The 23967-nt window shown below is 33.8% G+C and overlaps 1 protein-coding gene across 8 annotated transcripts in view; it reads right to left on the reverse strand.

The window, feature by feature from the left end:
* Positions 1-728: 728 nt before the first annotated feature.
* The window catches only part of LOC106876653 (uncharacterized), a 96200-nt gene continuing 72961 nt past the window's right edge, over positions 729-23967 (reverse strand). For 2 of the 8 annotated variants that reach the window (XM_014925269.3, XM_014925271.3), the window contains 4 exons: positions 23291-23967; positions 15554-15604; positions 7384-7400; positions 729-1407 (listed from right to left, as the gene is read on the reverse strand). The exon at positions 23291-23967 is cut by the window's right edge and continues 983 nt beyond it. In XM_014925269.3, coding sequence (XP_014780755.2) covers positions 7389-7400; positions 15554-15604; positions 23291-23967 — 740 coding nt within the window. In that variant the 3' untranslated portion in view covers positions 729-1407; positions 7384-7388. Of the gene's footprint in view, positions 1408-7383; positions 7401-15531; positions 15605-23281 lie in introns of all 8 variants that reach the window. The other 6 variants (XM_014925270.3, XM_089363516.1, XM_089363514.1 and 3 more) reach the window with 4 other exon arrangements.

Here is a 23967-nt window from a genome sequence, read left to right on the forward strand (position 1 = left end):
AAAAAAAAAAAAATGATGTCGCAACAAGAGTTTTAAGAAAGAAAAGTGTAAAGAATGAAATCTTATTGGTTTTTTTTGTTTGTTTGTTGTTTCTTTTGTTGTGTTGTTGTTGTTGTTGTCGTTCGTCCCATTGTGTTTAGAGACAAAACTCAGGAGTAGAAGCAATGTGTTTCCATCCAAACAAATGGTTGATGTGACACACAGACATGGGGAAGATGGAGAGAGTGGGTTGTCATGTCGACAGACAGAGCAAAGAAGATTATAGGGGAGGGGAAGTGAGAGTGTTTGTATGTATGTGCCTGCTTGTCTGTATGTATGTATGCATGCTTGCATGTGTGTGTGTGTGCGGCTGTGTGTGAGAGAGGTGAGATAGATAGATAGATAGATAGATAGATAGATAGATAGATAGATAGATAGACAGATAGATAGACAGATAGATAGACAGATAGATAGACAGATAGATGGAGAGATGGATAGATAGATAGAGAGAAAGGGAAGGAAAGAGAAAAAATAAAAGAAGATAGATTAAAAGATAGATAGGTAGATATAAATAGAGAGAGAGAGAGAGAGAGAGAGCAAGAGTGGATGAAAGTGAGAGAACAGCTGGAGGCACATAGAGCATGATGAAGTTCCAACTCTCGGCCCTTTATGTATGATGAAATGTGCATGTTCTTTTTAATATATTATCATTATTAGTATTATTATTATTATTATTATTATTATTATTATTTATGATGGTATCACCACGGATGTCATATTTTGCTATTTTATTTCAACATGTGTGTTAATTGAAGTATAAAAGAAATGATGAATAGAATAAGTTATATTATCCTTCAGTGTGTGTGTGTGTGTGTGTGTGTGTGTGTGTGTGTGTGTGTGTGTGTGTGTGTGAGGTAACAGATGACCGTTGGTCCACGTTCAAAATACTGCCAGGTTTTCCTTTGGTGTTAAAAAAAATTTTTTTTTTTAAATGATTGAAACAAAAAAATGTGTAGCTAATGACAAAAAAAAAACAAACGAAAATATGAAGATAATTTATGATTGTTTTCTTTTTTCCTTTCTTTTTTTGTTTGTTTGAGGCTTTTTTTTCTTTTCTTTTCTTTTCTTTTCAAATATCTTCTCAAATAGAAAACTCTGAGATAACAGTAATTGCTAGAAAAACTGCATTAACAACTGATACTCTGCGTCAGCGCCAGAGTTTAGATGATCAGTTCTGTCCGTGCCATTGGTGAGTGTATGTGTGAGAAAGAGAGAGAGAGAGAGAGAGAGAGAGAGAGAGAGAGAGAGTAACACTGTTTCTTTCAACTGAGAAATCTTCACTAGTCATGCTGCCATAGTAAGATGTTGGGGTTGTAGCTGTACAGCCCAATAGAGAACTTCACCAAAGAAGGTGCCAGGTTCTGAAAGCTGAATATAAATTAAAACAATAAGCAAATGAATTCATGAATTACACATACAATAAATAAATAAACAAATAAATAAATACAAATACCAGATACGTATTTATAAATACACACACACACACACACACACACATATATTAATGTCTGTTTTCATCTCAAATTATATCTGAAGACTATTGAAGATTAAACTGAAGGATTATTTAATATGAAGATACATGTAGATTAAACGCTTAAAAAAGCCGACAATGACTTCGAGGTTACAGACAGTCTGATGATTGTGAGCATGAACCAAAACTTCAGATTCACAGTCAACCTTTCCCTTGTAAAAGTTTAATACAATATTCTTGCAAAAACAAGTATATATACATACATATATATATATATATGTGTGTTTAATTTACAAGGAAAGCTCCAGAGAAACGTTTACCAGGATAGCCAAATGTCACATAGGTTCCTAAGAAATTAGTAACCACGAGAAGTGGGACGTGTTTTGGAGAACATAAGAATAATGGGAAACGAAGACAAACACACAAGATTTTATTTAAATCATTTAATATGTATGATTTAAATAACATCTTGTGCGTTTGTTGCCATTTTCCATTACTCTTATATATATATATATATTTATTTATTTATTTATTTATGTGTTTCAGCCAAGTGGCTGCGGTCATGCTAAACGTGGTTGTATGTTTGTGTGAAAAAAATACAAGACATTGAAAACAATGTCTTCTTTATTGGGAAAGCCTAGAAGACTGATGTAGCTGTACCAGTCTCTACCTGTACACAGGTGTGCTGTTTCGTAATTAACTTTGATGATCGTCATTGGTCATTGGCACATTCAGGAGCAGATGCAATGGCTGAACAATTAAAACCCCAGATTACGGACGACATGGTTGGGGGTTGAAACCTAACTACCACGGCCAAATAGCGTTGGGTGCTGATGCAAGGCCCATAATGTTGAATGCAATAAATTGTTACGAAACAAGGGAAAATATACAGGGATTACGCGCTGAATGATAGCCAAATAGTAAACTAAGAGCTGACCTATTTAATGTAGTTAGCTAACAAATTTTATTTGATTAAATTCATACTCTTAATGAGCAGAAATAATCATTTGTTTAATTATCAATCCCGAGAAGCGGAAGACAGGAAAGACAACTCAGCCTGTAAAAAAAAAAAAAAAAAGCATTTGTTGGTAGGGGAGGCAACTCAGGTCAACACGTACTCAAGGGAGGTAACTAACTCAATACGCTCCTTAACTAAGGGGGACAACTGTTTTAATATCTAAGCAAATACAAGACATTTTTATCGTTAATTTTTTTAAATTTTTACTTTAATGATTTAATTCAATAATTCCTAAACTTTATCATAGTTTGAGAATCAGAGAAAAAAGAATTTGAAATATTTATTGTTATTTAAAATAAAACGCTAAAACAATTTAAATAATTCCAGATTCAAAACATTTGCAATTCTCAAAGGTAACATCAACTGTGCTGGGAAAATAACATTCTTTTTAATAAAACACGAAAACAAATAAAAATTTCAATAAATACAAACATTTAGAAATAAATCCAGGACTAACTTAATCACCTCCTCGTTAATCTTAGATTAGCTTACCCTTTCTCTTATCATAAAGATGGTATATTCTTGTTAAAATATTTCACATTTATTTTAAATCAATTTTGAAAATAAGGAATTTAAGAAAAATGACGTTGTTCTTATTAAGGCAGTATTTGGATCATAAATTAACATGAAATCTTAATTTAGATTACCTTAATCCCTTCATTATGGTTTCCACTGAAATCCAATGCCCTTGTTTCAATTACTTCCTAAAATAATGAAGGATTTCGGGTTTGGAATATAAATCAACATGAAATTTTGATGAAAGACTTTTAGATCACTTTGAAACAGAAAGTTTGTATCAAAGGGCAGTCCCAGAGATAGATTTGTAGCAAAGGGGTGAAATAGGGAGTCTGTAGATGGTACATTAGGCAATGCAGTTTATATGAGGTTAACTGCAATAGTGCCATTAAATTAACCAAAATTGAGGGAAATTTGGCTGCTATTTCTAACAAATCGAGCAACCCTATCAAGGGTTCCTTTGTTGGCTGATGACCATTTTTACAGTGCTGAAGAAAATAACCAAGTCAATTAGTTGTCAACTGGTACTTGACAGACTCACATTCCTTGACATCCACTGAACCTAATAGGTAACCCAGAGCTTAAATCTAGCTTTGAACACAAACTATTTTCAGGTGTAATATATCAATTTTGTAAAATGGATTTCTGAAGAAGGCTTTCAGAATGGTACTGAAGGGCATCAGTGAATGGTTAAGAAATAGGTACTTCCTAAAAAAATGGTTGGTGTTCAATTCTGTTGTGCAGTCTCTTAGACAAATATCTTGCATCACAGTCACAGATTTACATCAAACAATGCCTTCTTTGGGAAACTTGACAGACAAATTTGTACAGAATCTTGCCAGAAGGACCATTCCTGTCTTTTGTGTAACAGACTCAGTCCATAACCCATTTAAACATGGTACAAGATCTAATCAAAAATCTAAGTCAAAACAGACAGCAGCCAGGCACTGGTCTCCATCCTGTCACAATGGTCTTTCCACTTCAGTACAACTGTCATTGTTTAGCCCCAGGTCTGTTCTACTGGTCTCATAGTGGTCTTTTAGTTTCAGTACAGCTGCTTAGATCTGTTGTTGTTGTAGTTGTTATTTAGCTTCAGGACAGCCCTGACTGAGCTGACCTAAAGATCAAAGGTGTTATGACCAACTGTACTGAATCCCAAAAGAACCCTATGTCTTGAGGACAAGGAGAAATGGAGGTGATCAAGTAGAGCCACTTAATTAAAAGGTAAACCAATTAATTAATAATACTGTAAACAAAAAAAAAAACAACATGCAAATGCAACAATAAACTATAATAGCCATCTCTTCAATTCGTCAGCAAAAGATTTCACCTGTAATTAACGAGGTTTAATATTAGACTTAATTCACAGTTTTTAATGTAACACTAGTTGCTTTAAATTACTATCTAGTTGAAACTAATTAAACATGTTCCCAGATCGTTAATCCTCTAAAACTTCCACAAAAGAACGTCTTTCTTTGTTAAATGTCCCTCATCTTTATAATTTCATATTCATTATTTTCCATGTAGCACCGTGTGGAATTAAGAATATCTAACAGCATCCCTGGTCTTCATAATCTGGTGCCCCAAAGCAACAGAAAAATGGGGCCTTCCATGTTCTCCTGTATACTAATGATTTTTTCCAGCTTGCCATCTTAATAATAACAATTATAATTTACAATCCTTTTGACCATAGGCAAAAGGCCTGAAATTTGGGGGGAGGAGGCTGGTTGATCAGATTGACCCCAGCCTGAAAGGTAAAACTGACATCAGTGGAATTTGAGTTCAGAAGGTAAAAACAGGTAAAATGCCAATAAACATTTTGAGTGATGTGCTGACATAATCATAATAATAATTTCACAAACCAAAGAAATAGTATTAAAGAAGGAAGCTGTTGTTACTATGGAAACAAAGCAATTGAATATAATAACTGTTTCAGAGTTATTGCGTTGAGAAACAACAGTGCCACCTGGTGTACAAAAACAAACACAATATGAACTGCAAAATATAGCAAAACAAACACAAAACAACTCTAAGTGACTGAAAAGTTTTAGTGTTCAACTGGTCATATGATCTGCTAGAAATAACAGCCAAATCTTTTTCAAATCACATCCTACCATCTAAAGAAAATAATCATTTGTTTAACAATGTTGTCCTACATGTATCCTGAAGAAGATTGGGTGGTCATGGCCAGAATGGCTTTGATTGAGGATCTACTCAATAGGGTCCAAACCTCCCTCTGGTATTGAAACCAGCCATATCTAGCCCAAATATTCTACCTGTTTTATGTTCAAACTGGCCAGATCTGACCCCTCACACATATTCTATAATGTCATTCTAAAAATAAACAATCATATCTTTGAACTCTTAAAGCTATAAGAAAATGCATTTGACAGCAATCTGAACATTGAAAGGTTAAAACACAACCACAACCAACTCACAAAGCTGGTGCCAGACAGAAATGTCCATTGGAATCATCCATTTCTGAAGAATTGGCAAAGTCATTTTAGACTGTCTTGCAACATTCATTCCCAATCTCGGTGCTCCAAGTTCAAATATCACAAAGGTGAACTTTACCATTCACCCTCTGAAGGTCAATAATTGAAGAACCAACCCAATACTGAAATAGACTGCTTCTCCCACAAAAAGAAATCCGTTACAGCTGACTTATCCAAGAAAGATCTGGAAGAAACTGGTTCTGACCAGACCTGCAGAGTAACAGGCCTCACTAAGTTTAGAACCCCAAGGTATGCCATATATCACAGAGGGGTTCTTTATGTTGTTAAGGACCAAATGCATAGAATAGCAATGTAGTTGACATTTAACCCAAGGTCAGCCAATGGTCAAAAGAAGTCATGATAATTCCATTTATTTGTAAGGCATGGTGCATCTAGGAATACTTTACCCAATGTATCATTCTTGTAGAGTGTCATTGTCAGAGAGAGAGATTTAGCTGTCATTTCTAACAGACTGAGCAACTCACCAAACAGTTCCTTTGTTGATTTATAGCCATTTTAACAGAGCTGAAGAAATCTAACAGCAGAATGGTGCTTCATTGGTTCAGTATAGACATTTTCCATTTCGAAACAGCTCTTGCAATATCCAAGACAATTACTTTGGAATTGATGACAAGATGATGTGGCAACAGTTCCAACTAGATTAAAAATTGACTACTTTACTACTACGACTACTGCTGCTGCTACTACTACTATGTTACAGGAACTACCAACATCATTATCAAAATAGGATAAATTACTAGAAGGGTATCTTAATTACGGTGAAACCAGTGCTAACATAATTAATAGAGTGAAGCAATACATTAGAATGAAACACATGTATTACTGAGAAAAATAAGTAAAAATGTTAACAAATAATTCTAGTCAAAAAGTCAAGGGAGATAACTTGGGAAAGTTTAATTAAAAGTAGAATGTAGTCGGGAATGAGTCTGATCATTAGAAACAACTTCAGATATGACTCATCCTTATTCTACTTCATCAGTAAAGCCTTGTCTAAGAAAGTTCATTCTCAAGGCTTTTAATGGAGATAAGGTCATTCTATCATATTAAAACTGACCCCAACTATATCACGTCTTTATATCTATATCATGATCTTTTGACGTATAACTACTATATATGAAATACCTAATATCTTAGGAATTGCTGAATTTCCAAAGTTTCCTCAGTCAACTGAGGAAACTGCTTTTATTGTGCTTTTTTTTGTTTCTGTTTTGCTATTTCTTCACAATTTGCTAAGAAGTACGAAGACTGAAATATGAAGTTGGTGCCAGCCCTCCGCTCAATCACTCAATCATATGCATAAATGTAGATTTTATTGTAGTCTCAGTTAAAGTATTAAATGTTGCCTGCTTCAGACTGCCTGACTGGTAACAGGTTCCATGTTTACATTATGTTCTTTGTGTCAAAGTAGGAACAAAGGTGGAATCCTTCTGTGAACCAATAGTTCCAACAAAAAAACTATTTCTAGAGAAGCTAAGGGGGGATGGGAGTGGTGGGTGGGTGGATGTGAAACAATATCAAACAATAGGTTAACTCAATAATTAGCACCACTTTAACGAACTACAAACATGCTGGCTAATAAATTCACGTCAGCAAAAGTGGATAACAACAACAAACTTAGGATAATAAAGTGACAGATCTAATGAAAGATGGGAATATTTTTTTAAAGAAAAAACATGAAAAAAAAAAAAGAAATGGTACACAAACAAAGAAAACAAGCAAAATATAAACATAAAAATAAGAAATGTGAATTAAAAAACATAAAAGGTTTTTACTTTTATTTCTAATGAATTTTGTAAAAGTGGAAATATAGGGGTAATACTCACCGAAGTCATCGTGGTGGCTACGTTATGATAAATAGAAAGAGAAGGTCAAATCACAGGGTCAAGATGTGGATTTTTAATACAAGTCATAGAAATATAAACAGGCAAATGTTTTCACTGATTTTAAGGCAATCTAAGAATTGGAATTTCAACAGGAGATGGATATGTAAAATTATTTAAATTCATTTGGAGATATTCTGTAGAACATGACGAAAGGTTTAAGTAACCGTCTTGTCTTAGAATCAATACCATCGTCTTCAGATGGTGGTAACAGTGAAACATTTCCACAATTGATGAACAAAAGATAATAAAATAAGATGAAATAAAATAAAAAAAACAACGGATAAAAAACATCAAATTGAAAAGCTTTATTTAGATTTTTTTTTTTATTGTTTAATTTTAAAAAAAACAAAAACAGGAAAAGAATGTTGAAGAGAGCAAAACTAGTTTAGTTTAGCTGAATGTGTACAATGGATGATTGGAGATAATATTTGAAATATAAATAACAACTACACACAGAACAACAACAAAAACAATTATAATAAAATAAAATAATATGAATGAAATATATGTGGATTAACAATAGATTTTCACGTAGTTTCTGTAAGCTTTTATTCAGAATATTTTTATATCAAACAATCACCAAAAAAACATTCCAATACACAAATAGAGAAAAACAAAACATGGCTAGATTTGCCATCACACATCATATTTTTGGAGAATGAGCAGGGCAAGAAAGACAAAGTCCTAGAGTCACTTTGTAGTGGGTCCTTTTTTTTTTCTTTGTTTATTTATATTTTCATTTATCTTTATTTTCCCCTGTATATGTATATATATATATATATATATATATATATATATATATATATATATATATATATATATATATTCAAGTGATATTAAATATCTGAATGTTTTGTCTCGCCGTTAACGAAGTAGATTTTTAGATTAGGAAATGGAATGTGAAATAAAAAAAAAAAAAAAGGTAGTGGCACCAACCGAAAATTTACCAAGAAATGTCACACCATTTTCAGTTTATATATATGTATGTGCACAGGTATGTGTGTTGATATATATATATAAATATATATATATATATATATATATATATATATATATATATATATACATATATATATACATACATATACATACACACATACATACGCACGCACGCACATACACACATATGTATGTGTGTATAGGAGAAATTATAATAAACAGAAGTCTATATCATTCGTTCCTAATGTACACTTCACCATTGTGGTTGTTTGGAACCCCTGCAAAAGCATTTTCCAAGTGCAATTGGATGAGGAACCACAACAGATCATCAGAGAAACACTTTACTGCATTATTTTACAGAGGCACAAAACGATGTAAACTCCATCTTCATCGCAATTCCTCCTGCATTTGCTCATCGGTAGCAAAACACACTACTGGAGGCAGAGTGAACGATGATGACTGACGCACAAGATATACTGTGTGGATGTGGGTGGGGGGGGGGGAGTCTTATTAAAACAAATTAATACGGAGTCGATAAAAAGTGTTAGCAAACATTGGTTCCCTGTAAAAGGCTCAAAGAATGAACATGTGTGTGTGTGTGTCTGTGTGTGTTATTTACTATGTACCAAACAGATTTCATCAAAGCAAAGTTCTTCCTGGAAGATTCCTTATTCTCTGATATGTTTTCGACAGACTAGTTTTCAACACTGTCTAATTAACATTATCTTTATAAACTTTACAACGAAGCAACAGTCTGGCTCATTTGGGAGCCAACGCTTCCTTAATTCAACACCAACCTCAGCAATACATTTCTGCACAATCCCTTATACGACGGCACCATCTTCCATATTGGAAAAATGGAGAACAACACATCACATTGATTAACCAGAGAATCATAGGAAACAAGGTGTTAGTTTCGGTAAACTTAGCTCCTTGACATTGGCAGTTCTTCATGGCCCATCACTGAAGGATTGTATCAATAAGCATTGGTATTGATTTTCATTTCAATCACGGTCACACAAACAAAAGTAACAATTGTTCTTCCAAATTTAAAACATTCGTTTCTCCAAACACATTCACAATTATGAAAGCCATTTCCTTATATGTATTATTTACCCAACAGTACAAACCTTCACTGAAACACACACACACACACACACACACTGGCAACACATAATAAATGGTAGATTAATTTTAGAGCAGTTTCTAAACAAAATCTCCAACATGTATCAACAAGAAGTAGAAGAACATTGTCTTCAAACAATTGCCCTTGTGAACTGGGACATGTTCTATCAAGCCAACACTTGTTTTCTCGTTGGTCAAGGCTAGACATGTCAATTGCAGGTCGTGGTCCAAGTGTGATGGCCCTTTAGCATTCGGATCATTTTTGCCAAATGTAATGCTTATTTATTCACGTAGTTTTGTATTAATCATTTAAAATCTCATAACTAAGAGACTTCAATGATGTGATAGTTTATTTTAGAGTGACATGGTTGGGTAGATGTGAGAGGCTGGATCTGGCCAGTTTGAACATAAAACAGATAGAATATTTATGCTAGACACAGTTGGCTTAAATAACAAGAGAGAGAAGAATCATGTCTTGTGTTTGAAGGAGATAAAACTACAATATGTAGGGGGAAAAAAAGCATTACAATAAAACATCTAAGGACCCACAAAAGACCCACTTAAACATCTTCATGTCTTCAGGTGTAAAATTACGATCCCTTATAAAGAGAAAAATATAATATCTATGCATGGATGCTCTTGATTTAACATGCAAATTATCCAAGGTCAAATAATCAGAGGGGAGACGGAAGGTGGGGGGGAGTCATTAAAAAAAATTTTAGTAAAGAGATTGTGTGTGTGTGTGTGTGTGTGTGTGTGTGTGTGTGTGTGTGTGTGTGTGTGTGTGTGTGTGTGTGTGAATGTTTGTGTGTTTAATATTTAGCAGAACCAACAGAATAACTCAAGGGCCAAGAATTCCGGGCCTTAGCACCTATCAAGCTAGTTGCAAACCAAGGGATCATAAATTTATATATTGTTGATAACAATATTTTCTGAATAGTTTTGGAACAAATTGTGTATGTATTCATGTATATTTCTATACACACACACACACACACACACACACACACACACATATATATACAGGGTCTGGCCAAAAGTCACCTGACAGTAAATCAAAACCCATTTAATTCCAAGATTAAAACAAAACATTATTTTATATGAGACTTCGCTAATAAATAGACAGATGTTGAAAGAAAGCCGGTGATCTTAACTCACAGTATTCATTTATTAAACATTCATAATTGAAATAAATAAACAAAATTGAATATTAAATATTTATGGAATTTTGATTTACTGTCAGGTGACTTTTGGCCAACCCTGTATATACATAAATATACATACATATATACATATATATATATGCACACACATGGAGAGTAAGTCCTAATGCTTCATCATCACCATTGCTTTCCTTCCTTTCCAGATGGGGTGGCCACGTATCTCCCCTACAGCAAGACACCTGTTTCTGTCCCTCTTTCACACTTTAGCTTCTGAACACCCAGCATAAAACCACTTCCCACATTACCACACCCACCCACCCACCCTCAATCAAGGGGTCTTGCCTGGGGAGCTACTTGACAATCTTACTAGAGTCGGTGCCAAGTAGAAAAAAAAAAAGCACAGTGTGCACTCTGTAAGAGAGATGCTGTCAGGAAGGAGTGCATCCAGGTGTAGAAACCATGCCAAAGAGAGCAAGGTAGCCCTCTACTTTGTCAGTTCCTGCCAAACCATTTAACCTCTGCCTGCATGGATGACAGATATTAGAGGATGATGACAATGATGATGATGATGATATGGAACTTCAGATAGTAGATTTACTGAACTACAAGTATTATTATTATTATTATTATTATGGTTTTGTATTATTATTAACAAGTGTTATTGATTTGTATTATTATATGCTGGTCTCTGCCCCTCCCCTTCACCTTTCGTTACCAATTCACAACTGGTGATGAGTGGTGTTAGCTAATTGGTAGAGAAAAAAAGAGATCTCGTTAGGATAATTGATGTTCTGGTTCTTGTGTTGTTGATATGTGTTGAGTCTGAGGAGAATAAAACACAATTTGGAAACAACTGTGAAGTCTGCATAAATTTTTTTTTTCCTTTTTAAAAAGTGTTGGGGGGGGTGAGTGGGGGGTGGACAGGAACCTTTGGTTGCTTTCAGAAAGGAATGACATAAGAAACCCCAGGCAGTATTTCAGTATTTTCTCATGCATGTGTAGGTGTACACACACAGATACACATGGACACACCTCTATGACAAATTTGGTAGAGATTCAAAAATAACCCAAAAAAGATAATTAGATAATCTAGATTAAATGGTGATTTTAAGTGTAGGGGTTAATTAATAAAATACCTTACCATTCATTCATGCATACATACATACATTACCACTCAATATTCACTTTCCCATGTCTGCATGGATATATATATATATATATATATATATATATATGTTCTACATAGATGTGTGTGAAAGATTTTTTTTTTTTAATTGGTTAATTGTATTCCTTGATATATTTTAATAACATACCGCCATCATTAGCAAAAGTTCAAAATATAAAATCAGAACCTATGCATTTGGGGAATAGCCATATTTCAGTTTGGGATTTGGCACTGTGTTGAATATTTCAGCAAAAGATTACACAATAATTTTAATGATGGTTAAATTTGAAAATGACAAGGCATATATATATATATATATATATATATATATATATATATATATATATATATATATATATATACACACAAACTGATGATTAATTCAATATTCTCCAGTAAGATGACATTAACTATCAAGTATATATTTTAATAGCAGATCATCTACAGATTTATGGTTATACAGAACACCTCCACCATCAACTACACAGAAAAATAGCAAAAATTTTTTTTTTTTTAAATGATTAAAAAAATATATGGCTCCAGCTTGGAATAATAACTGAGAGATGTGACAATTAAAATCAAAATTTATGAGCAACAATCACAACTTGAAGACACTTGCTAATTATAACCAAACTTTCCTTAGAACATTCAGATAGCTAACTCAATGGAAGAAGCAGACAATGAACCAAAATATCTCTGACCAAGATGCTTCACTCTCAACAGTTGAATCTACAGAGCTACATGAAGCCATTGTGTGTGTGTGTTTGCTGGTCTGTCAGTTTGAAATGCCAGCTTCACCATTCCTCTCACAAATTTATAAAACAAAGACAATGGCTGTAGTCACAGTTAACAGACACCAGAAAAGGGTGTAGATCTTAGGGATCCTTGTGACCCAGAAGAGATTAAAACCCAAGCTTATCCTTTCTGGAAATGGTTAACTGTATTACTATCATTGGAAGTTGTTTGCTCTTAAGTGCAATGATAGGCATAGCACCAATGCCAGGTTTCTGACCAGTCATAACCAATGATTACATAAAATATTATTGCTCAAAAACTTTTTAGACTGTGCCTTTTTTCAGACTTATAAACAACTGATTTTATATAAAGGGTAAAAAGACCCCTTTCAGTCATGACTGACCATGGGATTGAACCTAGAAAGTTACCCCCCGAGGCACAAGTCCAAGCAAGGTTGTTTATGGAAGACCAGCAGTCACCCATGCATACCAGCCTCCTGCTCCACACTACCGATGTTATCCAAGGGAAAAGCAAAGGGGCTGATACAACGTGGCACCAGTGACATCGCAACTCATTTCTACGGCTGAGTGAATAGGAGCAAATGTGAAATAGTGCCTTGCTCAAGATACACACACAATTATTCATAAAATGATCTATTATTAGTGAAAATTTGTTAATAAATAAGACATGAATTACAAAGAGAGAAAATTATAAAAATAGCTGATCCAAAAATATTATGTTAAAATATTTCAGGTAAAACATTCCTTCACCCCGGGAGAAATGGATTTAAAATCAGAGAAAATAAAAGACACATACATACAGACACTAATTATAGTTCCTCAAGAATTTCTGTTCCACATGAGATTTATAAACAAAATAAATATTATAAAAATATCACTAAAAAACATGGCAAACATTTTAACCCTTTTGATACCAACCTTCTTGAGACAGCTGTTGGTTCTATGAGACATATTTAAAGTGAGCTAAATGAAAATGTTCAATCAAAATTTAATGTTGATATTCCAAAACCCAGCTTAATAATAGCAAAAATACTTTCCATTACTGATAAAATTAATTGAAACAAGAGTAAAGTGCTTCAAAAGAAATATGGTAACAAAAGGGTAATCAATAGAGGCAGACAAGGTGTAAAAATCTTAGGAGCAGTGAACACGAAATGAAATTAGACTTTCATAAAAAGATACAAAATCATTTATCAAAGAACTTTTCTCAAATTTCTTTTGAAGCAAATTTTTATCAAATTACTTTTTGTCAAAACAACTTCTCCTCAAAGTAATTTTTCATGGAATAATTTTGTAAATATATTCCAGAGTAAAACAATTGTAACTAAAGGACAATTTCAAAAATAGAATCTTTTTATATATATATAAAAGATATGTTACAGATTGCAGATATTTTTTTTTTTGAAGTGTATTATTTTGTAGATATTTATATTCTATGGGACAATTTTAAACAAGCGTAACAAATAGTAACAATTTTAAATATAGAATAATTTTTAATATAAAATAAAAATAGAAATTTTCATCCGCAAACATTCAATGAAAAAAAAAAAAGTAACATTTAGCCAACTTTAAAATTTGTATAGGGTAGCCAATGGGTTTATTGATATTACAAAGGTGTGTATGTGTGTGAAATTAATTTGCTATCAGTGTGTGTGTGAATGGTTGAAATTGAGTCATGTGTGAAAAAGTGTGCAGATGTGTAGGTTATTTTGCAACCATGTTGATTAAGGCACTCCGGTGTGGAAGACAGAAAACATCAATGACCACGATTCCCAATACAATGTTGGAATGTTTATGAATGGGTGCAAAATAACAGCCATGGCAAAAAACAATTCACCACAAATTCATAAGAGAACTGAAGGCTGGCACAATACATTCAGCAAATGGGTTGCCATTACTGCACCGAGGCACCACAACCTATGCTACAAGATAATATGTTTACAAGAAGTTGTTTCGAGGTTCAATAAAGTGTTGCTTGATAAAAAGGTGCATCATATTTCGAGAAAAGACAAGGAACAGAGACCATACGAGTAGGAGAAAGAGAATCAAAAGAGAGGGGAAGAAACTCTTACAAACCCAGTTTAATATGAAATTTTAAATTGTTGAACATCACAGAATCCAGCAACGAAAATATCTTATTCTTTCTTAATGAAGATAACTGGTGGAAGCTTAAAGAGTTAGGGGTATAAGTTATATTGATTACAGAAACGAAAAGCACCCTTGCATTCTATTTCTTGAATGTCAGTCTATAAAGCCGTTATCAACATTTCAAATGCGATGCTTTTTTACAAATTCAAATGCAGTGAATATAATTTGTCATATTTGCCAAGAATTTACACACACACGCACACACACACACACACACACACACACACACACACACACACACACACACGCACAGAAACAATTTTCATGTTTTGAATATTCCAATACGAATATATATTTTGGAATTGCATTACATAAGACACAAACACAACATTAATAATAATAATAATAATAATAATAATAATGATGATGATGATGATTGATAATGGTGATGATAATGATAACGATGATAATTATAAGAATAATAATAATAATAATAATAATAATAATAATAATCACAGTGCTCTGGCAGGATTATTTGCATGAAAATATAAAATCTAAAACACCAAAATGATAAAAAAATAAATAAATTAACAAAACAAGTTTAAAACAGAGACAGCAACTGAACAGCAGTAATGAGTCTGCCACTGTGCAGGGTAGGGGTAGACGAAGTGGCAGAAATGGGAGGGTGGTAGTGCTGGTTTTCACCGACAGCAACAATGATGATAATGACAATGAAGATGATTATGATGATGATGCTGATAACAACAATGGCGATAATGGCGACGGCGGCAGTGGCAGCAGTGGTGGTGGTGGTGGTGGTGGTGGTGGTGATGATGATGAATAAGCTGATAACAGCAGTAATTGCATCAACTTACCATTTGCATGTATGTGTCAAAAAAATTAGGAAGATCTCCAGACGTGTGGTACTGGTAGAAATAGAGGAACATAGACAATTAGGTATTACGGTTTAGAGCAACGTAGAACAAACATAGAACAGAATCAATGTATAGAAAAAGTGGAGTTCTACTTTTGAAAGTCTGAAGAAGAAGAAATAACAGTCTCTCCTTCTTAATCAGGAAGACATCGCAGGATTTAGAGCTCACCAGATTTTAAGGTGCAGAAGTGGTTGAAAGCATGTTAAGTTTACATAAACCCACAACACTATGAGTTAAGTGTTCATTAATGATTGACCTCAAAATGAATTTTGCTATAAATACTAGATGATAACATATTTAATGGAAAAAAAAACCCTTCGGTATTTAAAAAGCCAGAAGCTGCCCCCTTCCTTTTTCATCTAAGGGTTTTAAGCTCAATATCCTATAACCTATTATTAACAATTGAATTCATTTTGAGACCCATCATTAATGAAGACTGGTTTACATATTTCTCGATGCTTCCTTATCAAATACTATTTGGAAATATAAAGCAAATCGCATAAACATGTTAATTTGTTTAGGATATTTTCTTCACATTTTACAACCATCAATAATAATAATAATAATATGAAAGAAAGTATTATAGGAGTTGGAAAAAAGGAAAAAAGAGAATTTACTTAATTCTCGTAGAAAACTATAAACATCTTTTTTGTTGTCTTTTTCTTTTAAATCATGAGACATTATAAGACAGCTGTGTTTAAAATGTATCATAAACTCTGCATAGATGTGGCAGAAAGAAAAAATACAAAGAATTGTAAGCTTTTGTAAGAAACAGGCAAGTTTGATAACTACTTCAACTGCATACGATAAGTTTTAAAAGAGAAACCCTAATGATATTCTAGATATCCTCTGATAAGGCCCAAAATGAGGTGTTTGTATGCAAGGGAGTTAACTGAATCAATCTCAATATGTTAACTGCTGTTGAATGTGTGGAGCCTGGGTGGATTAAAGAAAAAAATTTCTAATCACTGCTATAGGATGTGAACTCTGAAATGGAATGAATGGACCCAGTGATTCATAATATACAATCTGATACTATATATATCAGACACTCCCAAATGTCCAAATTCCTCAACACTGAACAATTAACTTTCAGCATACTTAAGCACACACACTATGATGCCATGCGTGTTTTCATCCGTGTAGCTGCAGGCGCATTGTGTCACAATGAGGAAATAGAAAACTGGCACAGTGACCTGATGCATGTATAGCATGCTAGGTTAAGAAGACCCTGGGGAATTAGAAAAATCTATTATTAACGACCCTGGAGAATTTAGCAGAATTCAAAATTATCAACACAGAAGAATTGGAGATTTTCAACAGGAATAATAAAAAATTATTTTTCGTTGTGAAGATGAAAATAAAGAAAAGAAATTCATAGAAAAACAGAACTAAACATTTTATCTTGAAATATTAATTATAAATAACAGATGTTTATCAAAGAGAATGTACTAAGTTTCCATGTACAAACAAACGAGGTAAGCATGCAATAAAACAAATTGGGAAATCATTAGAGTTATTGGTGAGAGGTTAACGAGGAAGATTAGTTTTTCATTTGAAATGATAGCCAAAACAATAATAACAACACTGCCTTGAACAGAGACAACACACTGATTTCAAAAACACGGCAGAAACTAAGACGAAAAACCCAAAATAGAACCTGTAATGTGGCAATGAATTGTGGGAAGGAATTTGAAACACAAGGACTTGAAGGAATCATTAGAGAACAGAACACTAACAAGTAATTGTTAAACAGACAGAAATTCTACAATCTCTGAAGAAGGGACTTTGATGAGATTAGCAACAGATGAAACCAGAAACCAAAAACAATAACAACAAGGTATTAAAAGGAAAAACAAATGTTATTGTACAGAGAAGGATTAATTAGTTCATCTCAATCAGAAGTTTAACTAAAACCAATTATCACTACTGTTTTTCAATTTAGATAAATTTCACTCCGTTGCAAAGAACAAGACATACAATTTGTCAGATACATTTTGTCACTTCTGTCAATGGATGTATAAAACAAATGATGAGGAGAAAACAAGTATGAACATGATCTGGGTTTCTTAAGTATGAGATTAATATCAAAAGAAAATAGGTATCAATAATAATAATGGGGGTTTTAATAAAATACCACCAAAAGAATAACGGAAACATTGCAATGAACATCAGTGGTTCCCAAAGTGGGCAGTATTGCCCCCTGGGGGCAGTGGAAAGTTCCAAAGGGGCATTGAAGAAAAGTGGGGTGATAATGGGGTAGGAATTTATGTAAAAACAACAAAATAATGGGTTCAATTAGGTTAAGTTTCATTTGTGAAATACAGTTGCTTTGAATTTGCTTCAGAAAGAGGTCTATGTTTGTGATGGTTAGTTGGGGTGGGGGCACTAGCAATGTGACCTGGGTGGTGTCAAGGGGGCAGCAGCCTGAAAAAGTTTGGAAACCATTGATGTACATCATAAGCAGTTTTTTTTTTCTTTTTCACATCATCATCATCATCATCATCATCATCATCATCGTTTAACGTCCGCTTTCCATGCTAGCATGGGTTCGGTAAGAGCATGCAAATGTAGATGTATTTCAGAATAAGATGGATGGTTTTTTGTTGATTTTGTCAGTTGTTTGAACCTTAAGCCTATGAATTACCTGGTCAATGGGTGTCACAGTATGTGACAAAGCTCATCTTGTTTGTTGTGTCCTCATCTTGTTTGTTGTTAACATGTTTCAGCTGATATACCCTCCAGCCTTCATCAGGTGTCTTGGGGAAATTTCGAACCTGGGTTCTCATTCTTAAGGTATTTTTTCGCTATTATTATTATTATTGTTATTATTATTATTTTTATTAATCAGGTCACTATTCAGGCTACTAACTCCTAGATCCCGAGTTCGATTCCAGGCAATAATATCGAAAAATACCTTAGGCATGAGAACCCAGGTTCGAAATTTCCCCCAAGACACCTGATGAAGGCTGGAGGGTATATCAGCTGAAACGTTGTGTTAACAACAAACAAGATGAGGACAAATATCCGTCAAATGTAAACAATGTACATAATGTACAAATCGTTACACACACATCAAGCCACACAAGATAATTTCAGTATTTTCTAGTCAAGTATTAATTATAAACGGGAGTAAATCAATATTATGAACCCCTTATCAAACATTTTTTTGTCATGTTTTGTTTCCTTAAGGCATCGTAAGGAAGCAATCGTATTTTCATGGTCATTGTAATTTATTTTCCTGGGAAGTAGCTAAACAAGGGAAGATAACTCCAATTAGTCTGCAGATTCTGAACGGCTGTGACAGCATTATTTCACCTTGCTTCAATCAAAATCACACATATAAATGTGTGTGCGGCTGCTGTGAACCTCAGGTCTATGTGTATATGTAGGTATGTGGGTTTCAACATAAACATTTTCTCATTGCAAACATATGCATGTAACAAGCTTGATAGACCTTCAGCTATGTTCTCAAATGATTACATGATTATTACCTAACCTTGAATTTGTAGTGTAGTGTGTGTGTGTGTGTGTGTGTGTGTGTGTGTGTGTGTGTGTGTGTGCGCGCGCGCATGCTAATATCGTAGAGTGAGACTGAGTGCTTGACACCACATTGGCGGATAAATATTCTGTATCTGTGGGTAACCAAAGCTACCATTTGTTTCATATAAGGGGAATCTCTCATCAGCTATGAAGCCTGCCACATGGGAACCTTGGTACTCGTCTCCATGCTGGAGACGAGTACCAAGGTTCCCATGTAGCAGGCTTGATAATCGTTAAGAGATTCTTCTTAGCATGAAACCATCAGCAGCCTCGGTAACCCACAAAAAAAAAAGAGATGCAAGAAAGCATTAATAAACTAGAATATAGTTGTGTCATCCGTGTTACATGTTTCAGAGAAAACAAACTGATTCACACACACACATACACATATGCAAGCAAGCAATACACCAGTTATTTCACAAACAAAAATCTTTGAAGAGAATTATGGAAGGTATAATTTCTGTTGAAAGTAGATTTTTTCCTTGCTATAGTGGCAAGTTCAAATAGTATTGGAGGATAATTTTGTCTCCAGCTATTAAGACGGATTGGAGATAACCCTAATCTTTTCTGTTATTGTTTATGTTTTATTCTGTAGCTTTTCAGGCTTTTGTTTCTGAAAATTTTCAAGAGGATGTTCATCTTCATCCTCTGCCTCCCTTCATCGACATCATCATCATTTGACATCAATGTTCCATGCTGGTATGGATTGGATGAACAGACAGGATCTGATGGACCCAAAGACTACATCGCACCCCAGTGCCTGTTTGGCATGGTTTCTACAACCAGATGCCCTTCGTAATGCCAACCACTTTACAAGTACTGGGTTCATTTTTCATGGCACCAGTACGTGTGAGGTCACTGTGCACCTTGCAAGAGTGCAAGCCCCTGGAGGGGGAGGAGTAACTTCATGCAAGAAGGATAAAACATGAGTATAAAGGACCAGAGTAGAACAGGGGTCCTACCATAGACACTGAGTGTTAATAACAAGATCCAAACCAAATCTCAATGAAAATAGGCAGGAGTTAACAGTAAAAGAATCTGGAATTGGTTCCATTTCTAGATTTTTTGCTGTCACTTGCAAAACATGGTAAGAACACACCATTATCTACAATTCCTTCTGAAGCCAAGATTGAGAAGGTTTTGAAATGTTAATGAACTCCTTGTTTCGGACTAAGCATAAAGGACTAAATAAAGAGGAACATGAGGAAAATATTTAATAAAAAAAAATATCAAAACATGAATGCAATCGCATCTTCAATATATGCATGAAAGGAAGGCTGTCCCATACATACATACATACATACATACATACACACACATATATACACATATATATATTTATAGGCATGTATATCAGTGTGTGTATGTTCCTTTTAACTGTCATGTTTCGATGATAGCATGAGTTTGACTTTAAGTAATGTTAAAATTTAAATTCTATTGAGATAATAATGAAATTACTAAAAAAGCCCCCAACAAAATCAGTCAGTTTCTCGTCTGTTTAGCAGCACTAGATAATGGCCATTATAGTGTGCATTAATCTGAAGTCTTTTGAACTCAGGAAGAAAATTCTTGTGATTAATGAAATCTATGCTAATTATGGTGATACTGGAAGACAAGTTGAACAATAAAAACAAAACCATTAACAAACTGGAATCGGTAATTTCTTTTTTTTTTTTTAATACCGATTCCTATCATCATCGTTGAATATTTTAGCAAAAATAATTATCCGAAATTGGTAAATCCATAAATTGGACAATTCTTTGTTTTAAATATACTGAAAATTCTGAAGAAATATTTTGTGAAGATATTACCTTTAAAATTTAAAAACCAATGTCCACTTGGTATTAGAAATATCAGAAAATATTTGAAATGGAGCCATAAAGTTTAGATATCAAAAAAAAAAAAGATTAAATTCTTTTGTTAAACATAAGATCAGGAAATCTCTCCAGATCAAGCTGCTGCTATTTCTCTGCATCGAGAAGTCACAGTTCTCTTTCTATGGACATGTGATTAAAATGTCAGAAGAAAGAATTGCAAGATAGATTCTTCAAATCCAGCCAATTGGCAGGAGACCAAGAGATGGACTAAGAATGAAATGATTGAATAATATTCACCGTCTTGGATATTGGTCACACTTGGGAATCCAATTGAGAAGTGTAATGAGAGTCGCCTTTGATAGGACCCAATGGAAGAGGTGCACAAAGACTATACCCCAACAACCCTGCCAGGAAGAGAGGGTGGAGAAAACAGATGGATGGATGGATGGGACATAAGAGTGTAGTTTTGGACAATTAGGTGCCTTACTTTATAGATCCTGATGACATTTCAATAGAGAAAAATAACAATTAACAAATTTAGTGTTTGGTTCTAATGAGACAAAATATATAATATAATTATGTCCCTAACTGCAATCAATTTCAATAAATTCAAACAATTTGTAAAATAAGTCCAACAGGTTTTTAAACCATTTCCTGTCAAATGTGAGTTGTAGTTAGGAAAATTCTATAATGTTGTCATTAGATAGTTATATATTATCTTGAAGATACAAATCAAGATATAATCAAACCCCCATTACAATTTGAATGCATCAAGACCAAGGGATTTATACATCAAGGGGGTTATTTCATTTGTTGTTTTTTCAACATGAAGTGATTTTACTAAAAGATATTTTGCATGAATTTCTTTAAAAAAAAAAAAAAAAAGACACACGGATGAATGTGAAGGTCACACTTCAAAAACACAAAAATAAAATAACAAAACATAATAAAACAAAATTAATTAAACAAAACAAAAAAAAAATTTAACATGCTTAAAGTTTCATTAGACATCATGCTATGTACATTAAGACTGCAAAACACACTATCACCTGAACGGCATGGAAATAGTCCTTCAGGATTTCAAGTTTTATATATGTATATATATATATGTATATATATATATATATATATATATATATATATATATATATATGTATATATGTATATACACACACACACACACACACATATATATATATATACACATACATATATCGCTGTCTGTTAATTATATAAAGGGGCAGAATATACATACATATATGTATATATTCTTCTAAAGATGTGTGTATATATTCAGATGAAAATATCTGTATACATTCACATGAGGGTATATATGAATATATTCACGTCTTATCAGCTTGTGAAGGGTAGTTTTGCATACCAAATAACTCGCACAACTGAAATTATAACAGCCTGCATGATTTCAGTTAAATATTAACTGCACTATTATTATCATTGTTTCGTTACAACTATTTTTATCATTAATTGTTATCATTATTATTATTATTATCATTATTGCCCTCTTGCTCCAAAGTGAAATAAATTGATCAAGAAGTAATGAAGCCACCCAAACAAGACATGCTATTCAATAAAAAAAAAATAGCAAATAATTTCAATTCAAACTCATTCAGTATAAGTTATTGGGTCGATATTGGAATGTTCTTTTCAATTGCTAACACTCGCAACAATCATCAAGAACACAAGAAACTTATGAAAACAAATTGCTTTTTTTCGTCTTTTTTTAACAATTCTAGTATTTACAGTTTTTGTGTTTTGTTTCGTTTCAAATTATTATCAATGATAAAAATGAAACATGATGAAAAAATATTACAATAATATACATAATAGAATATTTGTGAGTTCTCTTACAAGTCGTATCAGAGATTTACAAGTCTGTTGTATGTATGCATGTGTGTCTATATATATATACACATATATATAAACACACACACATATATATATATATGTGTATAGCTGTGTGTGTGTGTATGTGTTCAACAACACACAGCTGGTCAAAAGCAATGATATGAATCAACATTAGTCACTTTCAAATGTATGCAACTGTTTCCTAGATTTCATTAAATAATCGTTATCCATGTTATCAAGACAAGGACGGGAAATATTAATTAATAAGGTCTGTGGGGGCAGGGGTGGAGGAATAACAAACAATTAAAAAGAAAACAGTTCTTTAAATAAAAAAAAAAAATCAAATTCAAATAAAAAAAAAACATACAATAAGCATGTTGGTTTGCTCATGCACACAGACAACACCAAGGTAACATCCCGACACAAAAACAAAGCTGTTTGCCTAGGATACCTGAATGATCTCTAAACTTCCGTGTAATGAACTGTGACTGCCACTCGAAGAGATGCTGCTGCTTGATTGGTAGGAATCCGATGAACCGCGGATATGACAGGTTAAGTTTTCAAAGATTCCTTTAGAATAAATGTCTGCGCTTGCCCCACACCGTCGAGGAAGTTTGTCGAGCGGAGAGCACGGACACTCCAATACAGCTGGATCTTCTTCAGAAGTCAAGATATCATCCAGACTACGAGATTTTCGGGAATTTTCAAACACGTGTGTTCGAACCATGGCACTTTCCATGGCGGCAGCAATCTGTTTGTATACGTGCCTCTCAGAATAGCGACCGTACGGCCAATGGCCTCCGGATTCTGAAGGTTTCGATTTCTTGCCATTGTGCAATAAATACGCTTCGGACGTATCGTCTTGTGAAGTTGTACTGCTCGACCCTGGAGACTCCTGACAATCAGAACCCAAATCAAAGGTCGGATAAGTTGAGAATGCAATGCTGTTAGGGCGAACGAGGGGCCGTTTGGCGCGATTCTCTCTTGAGCGAAGTATAACCTTTGAAGAGTTAGCAGTTGTGGGAGAAGTCACCGCAGAGCTGGATGTAGAGCTGCTGCTGCTAGTTGAACTGGGTGAAAGTGGTTCAATGAATTTGCTATCAATGCCATCACTTGTAGATGTTGACG

The sequence above is a fragment of the Octopus bimaculoides genome, chromosome 15, assembly GCF_046866305.1.
Source record: "Octopus bimaculoides isolate indiv1 chromosome 15, ASM4686630v1, whole genome shotgun sequence".
NCBI classification, from domain to species: Eukaryota; Metazoa; Mollusca; class Cephalopoda; order Octopoda; family Octopodidae; genus Octopus; species Octopus bimaculoides.